The following is a 13,928-nucleotide window of genomic DNA, read 5'->3' on the forward strand; positions in this document are numbered from 1 at the left end:
AAACTAAATATTAAATACTTATATTTAAATTAAGTTATTACACACACACTCATCTCAGTACAATTTTATAACGTCGTGTGATCATAGGCCAGAGGTCCCTCAAGATCTAGTCCATTTAAAAAAATACTGAATACACATGTAGTAAATTGTTAAAATAAGTTTTACCTAAAGCAATATGCGAAAACAATCCATAATAAAACAACCATCGATTTTCTCCAACTGTCTTACAAAAAAAAAAATCCAATAAAAAATTACACATTAACAATTTCAAGTGGAATTTATTCAAATTTAAACTATATAATTCGAGTTTGTTCAAATTACGTTAATAATTGCATAGATTAAAAAAAAAATTGCTCGAATTAAAATTAATTTGTGACATTAATGGCAACACTAGAAACACTATCCCCTATTCAAGTTGGACTTGGACACTGAATCTATCACGACCGGAAGTTACATTTAGCGAGCATCAGCTTCAAGTGTGCGATTTCGTCATCTTTTGCCGCTAGCTCCTCTTTCAGTAGACGTATTGTATCGTCCTTGTTTTCAGAGAGGGTGCTGAGTTCTTCAAGGAGTTGCGTCGTGTCTAACCGCTTGTTCGGTCGCCTCTGGATCAGCTTGCCGATGATGTGAGCTATCTTTGGGTAGTTCGCGGTTAGGTTCGCCGGAATCTGCCCCTTCCGAAGGCCCGTTATAGTTTTCACACGCTCCATGTCTGTGCCGAACGGCTCCACCATCTCCAGAAGTATGATGCCCAGGGAATACATGTCGCTCTGAAAACGTTTAAGCAAGTGATTCATTAATTATTATAGAAAGCTATAAATATATTTTTGTTTTAATTTGTAAAACGAGCAGAGATGGCCCAGTGGTTAGAACGCGTGGATATTAACCGATGATTACGGGTTCAAACCCAGGCAAGTATCACTATATGTATATATGTGCTTAATTTGTGTTTATAATTCATCTCGTGCTCGGCGGTGAAGGAAAACATCGTGAGGAAACCTGCATGTGTCTAATTTCATTGAAATTCTGCCACATGTGCATTCCACCAACCCGCATTGAAACAGCGTGGTGGAAAATGTTCCAAACCCTCTCCTTAATGGAAGAGGAGGCCTTATCTCAGCAGTATCTTAAAAAAAACTGTTGCTGAATAATGAATTATTTCTTTAATAATTTAAAACAAGTTTATAATTATTTTTATGCAGAAACATAAAAGTTGTGCTTAAAACATGGCAACATTAGTCACTAGAACTCAAAGAATATATTTTTCTATATAGCGAAGCATGACTGTAATTTTCCAATCTAGTCTCAGTTTTTGAATGTTTGACAACAAATTAATGAATTTTCAATCTTAATATATCGTGAATAAATGTGATATTGAGAATATCTTACCTTAGGATTGCATTGCCCCTCTAGTTGTTCCGGCGCAGCGTACAAATGCGTACCGAGGGCCAATCCGCTGTGAGATTGCTGCAACGGACAAGCCAAGCCGAAATCGCCTAGCTGCACGAGTAGCCCATTTTCACTCTGAGCCACGAACACATTACTGGGCTTTACGTCGTGATGGATAATCCCCTTCGAATGAATATAATGCAGTCCCCGGACCAGCTGAGTGAACATGTCAACCAGGACACGAGTCCACGCCACGTTGGAATCAGAAAAAGTGGAGTCGTAGCAGTTGGAATCAGTCGAGTCACTGTGTTGCAGGGTTAGATCTTCGGAGTTTTTCCTCGAGAGCATCATATGGTTATTGCGCTCGTCTAGCCACTGCTTAAGGGTTTGTTGACAGTAAGTCATTTGTATATACAGGGTGGCCCATTTCAAGTTAACTCGTGAACAGTTTTCGTATTCTTTGCCCGACATAAGTTTGCACACAGCGTTCTGCTCCGCTGAACTCGAGTCTTCCTCGTCGTCCAACTCTTCATCAGAAGATACGGAATTGTCCAAAGTATTCGATCTCTCAAATGATATTATGAAGTCAGACTGGCTATAGTGCTTGGTTAATTCTTTAGAATTGTACGTTTTAAATGATTTCATGATGTCAGGATAAACAGAAGAATCTTTGTTAGATCCCATTGAGAAATCATCATGATCAGTGTCCATTTTAAATGTCTTTTTCTTCTTAACTTTCGATTCTATCATCGGTTCCAGCCACGCGGCCTTATAATTGACTATGTTCGTGTGATTTAAGCTGGCGATTGTTTTCACTTCAGCCAAATGCGTCATTATGGAATTAACGTCCGATGATTTGATAAAAACTTTTTTCACAGCGTATTCGACGCCATCTAACCTATGTCGCGCTTTGAACACGCTACCGAAACCCCCACCCGCTATAAAGTATAGCTCTTCAAACTCCTTGTGGTATCGCGACCACTCCAGAGCCGAACTAGTGATGGGCCACGACACTGGGAGTGGAATCGGTATTTCTGAACCACTGGCGACTGTGACGAGCTGGTAAAGAGCTCTCTGATACTGACTTCTCATCACTTCGAACTCTCCCATCGAATATGAGTTATCAATTAAATTCATACTGTGAAGTTTCTCACAAATTGTGTTGTACAGTTGGTTGGCTCTGTTGAGGTCCTTTTCGAGGAGCGAACATAACTGCTTAACCAAAGACTGTACGAGTAAGCTGATGGGCGTTGTTGCTGTGGAGTTGATGACTTCGATGTGTTGCATGCTCTGCTGCAAGATGGAATCATGGTGACTATTGCGAGCAATACCTGGAAATTAAAAAATAAATCTATATGTTAAGTGTTCTAATTTTTTTTATATGTTCATTCATATCTAATCAATTATGATATATTCATTTAGTGGTAGGGCTGTGATAGGGCTCATCATTTATTGTACCACCGAACCGAAATACTAGTTATATTCCGTTTTGAAGATGAGATACTATAAGTATAGGTACAAGGGTTATACAAAGCATTTTAGTTCCCAATTCAATCAATAATCATAAAATTCTCTCAATGAGTTCAATTTACCTTTATAGTAAAGTAGTTTCATGTCAAACGATTCAGAAATATAATCGTAAATGTAAAAATGTAACGAAAAAATATTATCGAAAATATCATTTACATATATTTTAAAAACGATCTGTAGAAATACTGAAAAGGTAAAACTTGATTCAATTTAAAAGGGAAATCTCCGGAAATAATAATTCAATTATTGTTCTTACTGGTTGAAATACAATACACCTGAGTTTCTTTTAGATATAAATTTATATCGGATCGCGGGTTGTTTTTGATTTCGCTAGTTTAGTATCTAAGTCAGTGATATTCTAATAATCAGATATGTTATATACATACTAAACAACAGAAAAAAGTGTGCCGCGCCGGGGACCGTTTATTTTAGTTTATTTTTACATTTCGTTAAAAGTAAAAAGGATAGCTTGATAAAAACAATAAGTAAAAGGGATAACTAGATGTTTTAATTACGCAAAACGTATTACTACGTAATTATAATGAATTATAAAGTATTACTACGTAAAATAACTAAAGGCAAACGTCCCAATTAGGACGTTTTCTAGTCTTCACTTTTTGCGCGTTAATAACATAATTGATCTAAGTACAAGGAAGCCTACAGCAATTATATTATTATTAATCACACATCTTAGCTTACTTTTAACGCACCTTACCTTTAAGAGTTATACCTTTTTTATATTTATAAGGAATGTTTTAAAAATTAAATATTGTAGGTATAATTTATTATGTACTTACAACAAATTTTATTATTCTGATAAATCATATTAATATTATACAAATATACACACGAACACACAAACGATTCTAATAACGAATTAGTTTAAAGATTCCGATTTTATTAGGATGTTTATCATAATATTTTATCATCACCAGTGATATTAGACATTTTCTGTATACAAACAACAACAATGAACAAAAAGTAATGAAAAAAATTCACTGCCACAGATAATTCTGGAATATCAAATGTGGTCAGTGGTTTGTTTGTAGTTACATATTTATAATCATCGAATTGTTGAAACATTTCCTCATTTAAGTTTAATAAGTAGCATTATTTTAGTCACGTAATTTACGAAATTTTGTTAATATAATGTATTGTCATGAGAGCTAAATTTTGTGAAGAAACTGAATTGGTTTTAATCAAGTTTAATAAAAATAAATTATACCGTTTAATGAAGACAATTGACACAATAATCCTGGTTACACAATGTATTTGGCATATGTACACAAGAGAACATATATATAGTTATATACTATACAGCCGAAAAATATTACAAGATTTGATTCCTATATATATTGATTGAATTAAATCATATTAAAATGTTATGATATTGTCTGGAATTAAAAATATAAGGCTAATTAATGCTAATATTATAAATGCGAAATTAACTTCGCATTACATCTTCACTTTTAAGCAGATGAGGTAATACTTAAACTGTTATTAGGAATTGTGTAATTCGACGTGTATCCGTTAGGAGGTGATAGCCACGTACCAACCAGTCTCTTCTTCTCTTCAATCATGTTCTCTAGCTTTTTTCAAAATTTGTCAAAAATGCCACTACAAAAATTGCGAGTGATAACTCAAAAATGGTTCACTTTTGGATGATGCATATGGGGGTTTAAATTATTGCAAATAGTCACCCCTTTCACCTCCTAACCGGATATACGTCGAATTACCAATAACCCTGTATATATATGTATGTAAATTAAAAATAGGCTCACAAAAGTATATCCAATCTAATCAGAGGAGGATTACATACATTGCCAATAAATACCTCGGAACCCAAGACAACTGAACACAGGCTTATTCAACTGCGAAACCGTAACATAATAACACTATGAATTGATTTTTGCCAGTAGAATATACAAATGGGTATCTAAACATACCCCGTTGGGTTTGCAGACCTACCGTCAAGTAAAATTAGTCTTAATGATTCTATTGGATTTATAAAGAAACATTTTGAACATTGGTAAAGGACTATTTCGATTTTAGAAAATTAGAAGTAATACTATTATTGTATTACACATTTGTTAGAATTATTTCTTTACACATTGTATATTTATAATTTAATTCAATTCTTGGTTTAATGACTTTTAGTTGTGCTGACAGGGCACATATTATTTCGCCAATGTCACGTAGGATGGAGAAGACACGAAAGAGACTGATTGGTACGGTTGAGGAAATTAAATTTAACAATTAAATTTTGAATACTAGCATTGTAGTATAAATTCCCTTTTTAATTTTTAACCTAGAACAACACAAACTATGTATACTAAAATGTAGCACTCAATTGGACTATTCACAACTTAATTTTATTACATTTAATATATTTACATATATAAGAACAAAATGGACTAAACACAAACGTCAACAAACATTCAACATTTATAGGGCGAGGGACTATAGGAAGGAGAACGTCGAAAATGGGATGAAATTTAGGACAAAGGAACAGGATATGGGTTGCGGGACCTTCGTCTAGGCCACATTCACACAGCGAGAGATCACGAACTCTTATCTTTGTTAGATGGACAGGTCTGCAAGAATGGCCGAGTCGTAAACGACATATAGTGGAAATGATAAAACGATCAGCGTGCCTGTGAAATGAAAACCAAGGACGCCGGAATTTTAAGTTGTAACGCCGAATAATAATTACCCTTAACCGATTTTGATGAAATCCAAAAAGAGTTCTAGGATTGATGCAATTTAACTTTCGCAAGAGTGAGCAAATATCTAGCGGAATTGACAAAATGCTCCGATGAACCAAATTTTATAGCAGATTTAGCATATGAGTCAGCCATGTCATTTCCAATAATACCTAAATGACTTGGAATCCAGACAAGCAAAACCTGTAGACCCTGTTGATGACAGGACAACAGGGCCTCTCTGACCTTTAAAAACGACAGAAAATTTGCTACAAAAATGATTTTCTTTAATGGCCTACAGACAACTTAAGGAGTCACATAAAATAATTGACTGTGGTATATTGTGTATCTGGGCGTACTTAATAGCTTCCAGTAAAGCAATAGCCTCACCAGAAAATACAGCAGTTTCAGGGGGCATTTAAATAGAAGGGCTATTTTATATTTAGGTATCCAACAAGCTGCGCCAACGCATCCGATTGGTGAGAGTTTAGAGGCATCAGTATATATAGCGAGGTGATTTGGTCAATTTTGATGAAAACATATTTGACCAATTTCAACTTTCGACTGCAGTATCAGAAGAACCTTTCATGAGACCGAGGTTTGTGATTATAAGAGGATTAAATAAAAGAGTCTTAAAGGAGGTGGCAAAAAAGAGGTTAGAAGGAAAATTTGTAAGGGGATGAGGAAGGTATATTTAAGAAAACTGTTTAATAGGAATGAGGATTTAGGACTGTCTGGGTTGCAAAGGTGGGATAATTTGTTTAAACTGGGCAAAAGAGTTCAGTGATCAAAGTTCAGTGATCTTAGCCAAAGTTGATGATAGGTCTGTATGAGTTGCAATCTGAAGGATTCTTACCCAGTTTAAGAATCGGGATAACAATTGTGTCTTCCAAGGTTGCGGGACAATTCCTTTTATAAAAACCGAGTTAATTATATTTAAAAAACAATTGTAGCTTTATCGTTTAATTTAGAAATAAAAGAGTAAAGAACGCCGTCTTCCCCAGGAGTAGAATAAGATAAACCATTTAACGCACATTGAAGCTCAGAAAAAGAAAAGGAGGCATCCATTTCATCCAAAGTAGATCGATCATGGAATCAACAGACTCAGCATATGCAGACCAGTTAACATTTTTTAATTTATATTTGAATAAGGAATTTGGATGGATATGGGGAATAGACCGGTGATTTAAAGAAAGGAGTATAGAAAAGTGGTTACTGCCAAAAGAGGATGGGAGGACATTCCAGGATATTTGAGAAGCGAGGACTGGAGAGGATAAGGATAAGTCTACAGCGGAATTTGGGTTTTAGTTAGGTTAACTCAACCATGGTGAGCCATTATTGAGGACCCCGAGGTTTGCGTCATAAAATATGTCCATCAACAAGAGAGCCAATGGATCACAGAAATGTGAACACCAGGAGGTGTGATGGGCGTTAAAATCTCCCATGACAAGGATAGGACTAGGAAGAGAGGAGAAGATGGCGGATAAATCAGGAATTATAGCTGGATTATGCTGAGGGAATACAGGGAAACAAAAGAGATGTTGAGGGCTCTAACAGCAACATCAGTAATATGCTGGCCGGGCAGGGATAAAGGGATTTGGGAGAAGAGAAGGGAGTGCCGAATAAAAATGGCACTCCCGGCGTGACCGTCATTCCTGTCATCTCTCAAACAGGAGAAGCCCAGTACCCGGAAACGGGATCCAAGGATCAACCAAGTTTCAGAGATGGCAATAATGACAGGTTTATGGAGATTAACTAGAGAGAAGAGTTCATAATTTTTAGACCGGACGATCTTGCAGTTCCATTGAAGGAAGCTGGTTTCGGGCCATTTCGAAGGATAGAGAACAATTGACCTTGTCTTGAGCAAATTTGGACGATAAGGAGATATCATAACAGGTTGAGGTAATGCTAAGAAGTATCTTCGTTAACATTTCTAAGAAATTAGTATTGTTATTTACGGGGAGATGAGTATTTTGGTTGAGAGCACAACCATTGAGAGCAGTAGAATGACAATTATTAATGATAGATTAGTGGACCTGTTTATCGTATTCCTTTCCAACCGGTGATCTTGGGCGAGGAGTACTTAAAACAGTCTTACGATAGGATCTGATAGATGAAGGGATAGGTTCGTTTGGGATAGTTGGAGAATATGTAGGAGGGGTAAACATCCCTTTTGCATTTTCTGCATAGGATCTGCGTACAGGAGGGAACCGTGAGGATGCTTCAATAAAACACATTATCTTGGGCCATAATAATTTTTATGGATTGTTGACGTGAAAATTCAGGACAGTCCGTAAAAGTAAAGTAACAGCCTGTAAATTTCCCACTGCTGGGCTAAAGGCCTCCTCTCCTTTTGAGGAGAAGGTTTAGAACATATTCCACCACCAGTGGAGTTATACTTACATCACAAGACACCTGTGTGGTATTTGGAGCACTTAAAACATCTAGGTTGTAATCTACACTGAGTTTTTATATGACCATAACGGCAGCAGTTCAGGCATTGGATCGTGGATGGTTTATAAGTTTCTACAGGAAGGGAAGTATGGTAGGAAAACACTTTATTGGGAAGCATTTGTCCCCTAAATGTGATAACCACTGATTGGGTAGGGACCCATGTAACAAGACCATCAGTCAAAGTTTTCCTGTTAAAGCATCTGAATTTGAACCAGAGGGAGTTTCGAGTGACGTTGCTAATTCATCCATTGTCCAGTCCACGGGAATACCCTTACTCAAGTAATACCCCATTCTAGTAATATTGAGTGTCGGTACAGTAGATTTGTAATTACGTATTTCAATAACATGGTTAGCTTGAAAGAGTTTGCTACATTGCTTGTTGAAAACTCAACAGATATTTTTTTTATGGCCTACATTCTTGAGACAATCATTAATAATGCCACTAATTTTGTGTGTATGTAAAAATTGCCCAAATTTGATAGCCCGTATAGCAGTCGCGGGACACATGAAAGAAGAACAATTATCAGGAACTAAATCTATTGAGCCACCTGGATTAGGGGGTTCGGGAGGAAGAACAAACTCCATTATAAAATTTAAAAACTACGTAATATTAAAATACAGTAAATACTCACAATATGTATAAATATTAGTAACACCACTAAAGCCGAATACCAACAAATAGCACTATTAACAATAAAATACACTACAGAACTACATGTCAACACTCAAAATCCCTTAACACATGTGTTAACCAACACTAACACAGGCGAAAAAAAAAAACAATTATAATTTAGTACAACAATTTAATTATAATATGTCAATTGACTATTTTTAGAATATGTTGTAATAGCCGAATGTCTGATACTGGCTGGTAAGAAAAATAATGTCAAAAAATTGAACATGGGGTCCGTATCTTGTTATGATTGTAATTATTTTTAAAATAATTAGAATTATAGGTCAGATTTGGACATAAATATGGGATGTATTGTGAAACACGGACTAGTGGGTAAAACAAATGAATCTAGAAGAATATCATTGTTTAAACTTGTGACCATCCTAAGACATGTTATTAATTATACACTGATTAATTATATAGCAATGCCATTGACCAATCGCAGGGAACATATAAATCAGAGGTGATTTTTCTTTACTCCTTGATTGATTGGTACACATAGCAAGTTTCACAAAATTTATGGCTTATTTCACAAAACAAAATGTATTATTTTAAATGATGCAATATAAAACAAGTATTTCTTTATCTTTCATACTTTGATTGAAGTGGATAACTTCAATCAAAGTATGAAACCTATGCAATTGATTAATTGTTGAATTATTTTGATAAGATATAATAATATCACACCTGAAGCGGTATTACCCATGATCGCTCCGGAATAAATGATTTATGATAAAGACAATGCAGTTATGCGCTCCTTGACATATAACATGTTCGAACATGTTGCAACATGTATGCACATGTTGCTTTAAACTAATGCATTGCCAATTACATGCATGTTTCTGCATTTTCTATGCCAATTTCGATTCAAGAGTCATTATTTTACAAAAAAAGGTAGTTAAGTATTAGAATATAAGATTTTTAAACATTATACTCTCAGATTATCCTTATTATTGTATTATTTGTATGTTTGTCTGTTGAGGCTTGGCATGGTAATTTTATAATTTCAATAACTACTCCTAATATTGATAATAATAATCTTATCAGTATTAAATTACTAAGCTTGTGATGATAGCAGGCATAACAAATATTCATAAATCAAATCGAGAAGTAAGATTTATTTCAAAGGCACAATTAATACCTCATGGCACATATGTCTCGTTTTTAACATAACAAACAAACAAATGGCTTACCACTGTCTGTCCCTATGTATATTAGATCTTTAAAATTATACAACAGATCTTGATATTTTTCTTTTAAATAGATAGATTGATTCATGAGGAAGGTTTATATGTATAAAACATGCACAATATATAAGATAAACTGATAATTTCCGTTTCTAAGGCTATGTCATAAATAAACACTTTTTTGTGCTTACATTGCAAACGCTGGCTGAACCCTTTGATCAAAATAATGAAGTATGGTAAACCTTATAATGATCCTCAAAAAGGCCATACTAGTATATATCTCTCTCTATACTTTTTACGAGAATAATGGCTTATTTACAAACCTTTTTTTTCTTATCCCATTAAGTACCTTAAATACATTGTGCACTTAACATAGATCAATATGGTGCTTTACAATATGTTATTTAAATGAATATTTTCAAAGATATTATAGCTTTAACATAAATAGTAATTTATATTGTCTAACAAATGAAAAACTGAGAATGTTGCAAGACATTCTGTAGTATATTTAGTATCAGGATTGCACCCGTGTGAAGCTGAGGCAGATAGCTAGTTTATTATATAAAATAATGTGCAATTTGAATTAAATTTTGGCAAACACCATTTAGGTAATCAGTGTCAATCAATCAGCAACATAGTTATTGCCCCCTACCATCAGCATTAACCTGATAAATTGATAATACAAGTTGCCAACAGTGCCCAGCATACAGATAAATTAAGTAGCGGTAAATTACTGGTCATCTAAATGGTTGTATTGTAATACTTAAGGTAATGGTCATACCAGCCATTGCAGGTCAAAGAATTTAAAAAATAGTTTATATTATGTCAGCAACTTTCCGGTATTTAATTCTCTTTGAAATTTGAAATATCTGTAATTTCAAACATAGGCAAAATTAAGTCTTCGGTTGATTTTACGGTAGGTGTTAGTCATGATTTCATATTCATTTTTGAGGTAACAATAACATGAAGTTTTTTATGCAAATACTATAACTGATACTGATCTGTTCAAAGCTATTTGCGTATTTTCACATGATTTAATCTTTACAATTTGGAGCAATGATTGTTGATGGAAATATAGTTTTCTCCAGTTTTTTGACTATCTCTCATTCATCAGGTGCTATCGAAATTCAAACTATAACTTAATCTAGAATCTAGTTGATATACCTTATTCTTATTAAATATGGTTGTGTACTTTATATACGAAATTTATTAATGTATGTTGTAATAAACTTAAGTAAATACCTTGATCGAAAGATTTAACGGTAGCCAAGGCTTCCCATTTATCATGTTTCTTACTATCCATTGCTAAATACGTAACTTCTTCAGTGGCCTAGATGTTGAATCCACGATTTTCTTTCATTAAAGTCTCTGATAATCATTATCAAGCCAGTGTAATACTGTACGGCGAATTTTTATGATATGAAAACATTTTAAACGGCATAAAAATTACTATGATTAATGAACAAGCAAATAGAGAAACAAATACACATTTCACAAATATTGCACACTATAAAATTTTATATTATTATACTGAGCACAGACAATTAACACAACAGACTAAATATTGACATAAGAGATAAAACAAAATTTTTCATTTATTTTCATTTTAATATCTCAAATTTAGGAAAGCATTTTTTAAGTTTAAGTTGAAATAAATGTAATATTCTAAATATAAAATAACTTAATTTTTTTAATGTGGTTTAGTGGAAAGGGATATGGAACTTAAAATAAATGCACCATTGTTTTATATAAAGAAAAGGTATTGATAGCATTTTTAAGTAATTTATTTTGTAAAAAAAATTAAATCAAAGAAATAACATATTAAGTCACTAACAGTTTATTAGATTTTGTTTGGGCCCATATTACAATATATATTTGATCACAGACTGCTAATCATTGAATTGCCAAAACTTCATTCAAGTTCATTTTTGACAGATCGTCAGTAAACAAATCGAACCATGTGTTAATGAATTGTTTATAAAAGATCAAGTTATAAATTCAATTTAAAAATGAACCTACTTCCGAAAAGTCACAAAGAATTTAGCGACAAAGATTATTGGAATAAGTTTTTTAAGAAACGTGGCAAAAAAGCTTTCGAATGGTGAGTATTTATTGTCATTTTTTATATTGATGTATATTCTATTTAATAACCTGAATATATTTTAAGGTATGGTGAATATTTAGAACTCTGTTCTCATTTACACAAGTATATCAAACAATCGGACACAATACTTATACCAGGTTGCGGTAACTCCAGTCTCAGTGCAGACCTCTACGATGTCGGCTATCCTAATATAACGAACATAGACGTATCAGAAGTAGTAATCAAGCAAATGAATGTTGTAAATGCGCACAGGACAAATATGAAATTTCTTTACATGGACGCGCTCAATACGACATTTGGGAATGATGAATTTAATGTAGTTCTTGATAAAGGAACACTTGATGCGCTAATGCCGGATGACTCGAAAGAAACAAATGAAAGAATAGACAAATATTTCTCTGAAATTAAAAGAGTTTTGAAAATAGGTGGCCGTTTCATTTGTATATCATTATTACAAAGCCATATAATAGATAAGTTGCTGACATATTTCTGTGATAAGACGTGGATGTTTCGTGTAGTGAGATGTCATGAAGCTGAGGAGAAAAATGCTGAGAATGGAGATGGGATGACATTACCTGTTTTTGTGGTTATCGCAACCAAATTCAAAGAGATGCCTAAATTAGTAAGTTCTTATGTTATATTACAAAAATGGTCAAATTATATGATTATAGGATACTTGTTTTTATTTTTAAAAAAAATTAAAAAATTATGATTAAAATTTTTTGGGAGAGGGAGACACTCTTAAGCACTTTTTTTGATAAAGTTATTTCAACACTTTATAGATGACAGAAAAAAAAACCGATATCCTATAATCTCTCTGGTAACTCTGAAATAAATCTTTCCCAAATATCCTTTAATTTAATTGTTAGGTACAAACTTTCGTCTGTAGATTTCCATTGTTCTCATTAAAATAAAATAGTAATTCATGTCAAATTTTAGATATTAGAAGTCTGTCTGGCCGGTGACAAGATGCAGAGGTTGGAAAGAACAGAGGATCTTAAAGAGTGTGTGAAATCTGTTCAAGACACAGCCTTCATCACCAATGGTCTCTCTAAAACAACTTTAGATGGGGATGATGAGGTAAAGTAACATAATAATTAGATGCACCAAGTACTGTTTTACTACTCTATGAAATTAGTTGGTTCAAGTAAAGATTACTCGGTAAAATATTTTTGAGTCAAAAAATAATTTTAGCAGTAATGTAGCAGCTTTTATAGTCCCACTACATACGTATATATATATTGTAATTTCAGTACTTCGGGATGGCCAAAATAATATTATCATTTTACAATGATGCTTCAATATCTCTTATCTTTTGTTAGAATTCCACGCTATCGTCCAATTGTTTTCTAATGACAGCTCAATCATATTTAAAATAAGAAATAGTGTTACATGTCAGTATTAAATGCTATGCCATATAAAATAATATTAATTACAGTTTTACAAATTATTGATCAATAATAATTGTATTTAATGAAGTAAATTCAATAGCTCCTACTATATTAATAATATGCAATAATAATGTGATATGAATTATGATATTGAATCAAATGTCATAACACTGTATTGAAGGCTAAGGTTACTCTCATAACAATATACAAAGTTAATGTATCTGTCTGAGTTGAAACGCTTAAAACAATAGGCTATTTGACAATGCGAAAAATAAATTGTGAATTGTAATCATGTGTATATTATAAGTTTAAAAATGGTTATTTACTAACAAAAGTTGGACTTCGGAATAATGCTTTGAATAGTGTACACGTGTTTTGTTACCCCAGTTATTACGATATATATGTTAAGTTATAAGTATATATAGTGCAGTATTGTATTAAATAATAAATTAGTCAATATTATAGTAAGTAATATGTAAAAAAACGTTTCATACTTTC

At 33.3% G+C, this 13,928-nt stretch overlaps 2 protein-coding genes across 2 annotated transcripts in view; one reads left to right on the forward strand and one right to left on the reverse strand.

Annotated features, from left to right (window-relative positions):
* Positions 1-4: 4 nt before the first annotated feature.
* On the reverse strand, positions 5-11,471 carry LOC124531460 (eukaryotic translation initiation factor 2-alpha kinase 1-like). Its single transcript, XM_047106050.1, has 3 exons — positions 11,178-11,471; positions 1,390-2,720; positions 5-770 (listed from the first exon to the last, which is right to left on the reverse strand). Exons 1-3 carry the CDS (start codon positions 11,236-11,238, stop codon positions 438-440), a joined length of 1,725 nt encoding a protein of 574 aa, XP_046962006.1. The 5' UTR covers positions 11,239-11,471; the 3' UTR covers positions 5-437.
* A 379-nt stretch (positions 11,472-11,850) lies between these two features.
* LOC124531169 (eEF1A lysine and N-terminal methyltransferase homolog) overlaps positions 11,851-13,928 on the forward strand; it is a 35,126-nt gene continuing 33,048 nt past the window's right edge. Inside the window, exons 1-3 of the mRNA XM_047105649.1 lie at positions 11,851-12,036; positions 12,103-12,661; positions 12,979-13,119. Coding sequence (XP_046961605.1) covers positions 11,945-12,036; positions 12,103-12,661; positions 12,979-13,119 — 792 coding nt within the window. The 5' untranslated portion in view covers positions 11,851-11,944. The remainder of the gene's footprint in view (positions 12,037-12,102; positions 12,662-12,978; positions 13,120-13,928) is intronic.

This window comes from Vanessa cardui, chromosome 7, assembly GCF_905220365.1.
Source record: "Vanessa cardui chromosome 7, ilVanCard2.1, whole genome shotgun sequence".
Taxonomy (NCBI): Eukaryota; Metazoa; Arthropoda; class Insecta; order Lepidoptera; family Nymphalidae; genus Vanessa; species Vanessa cardui.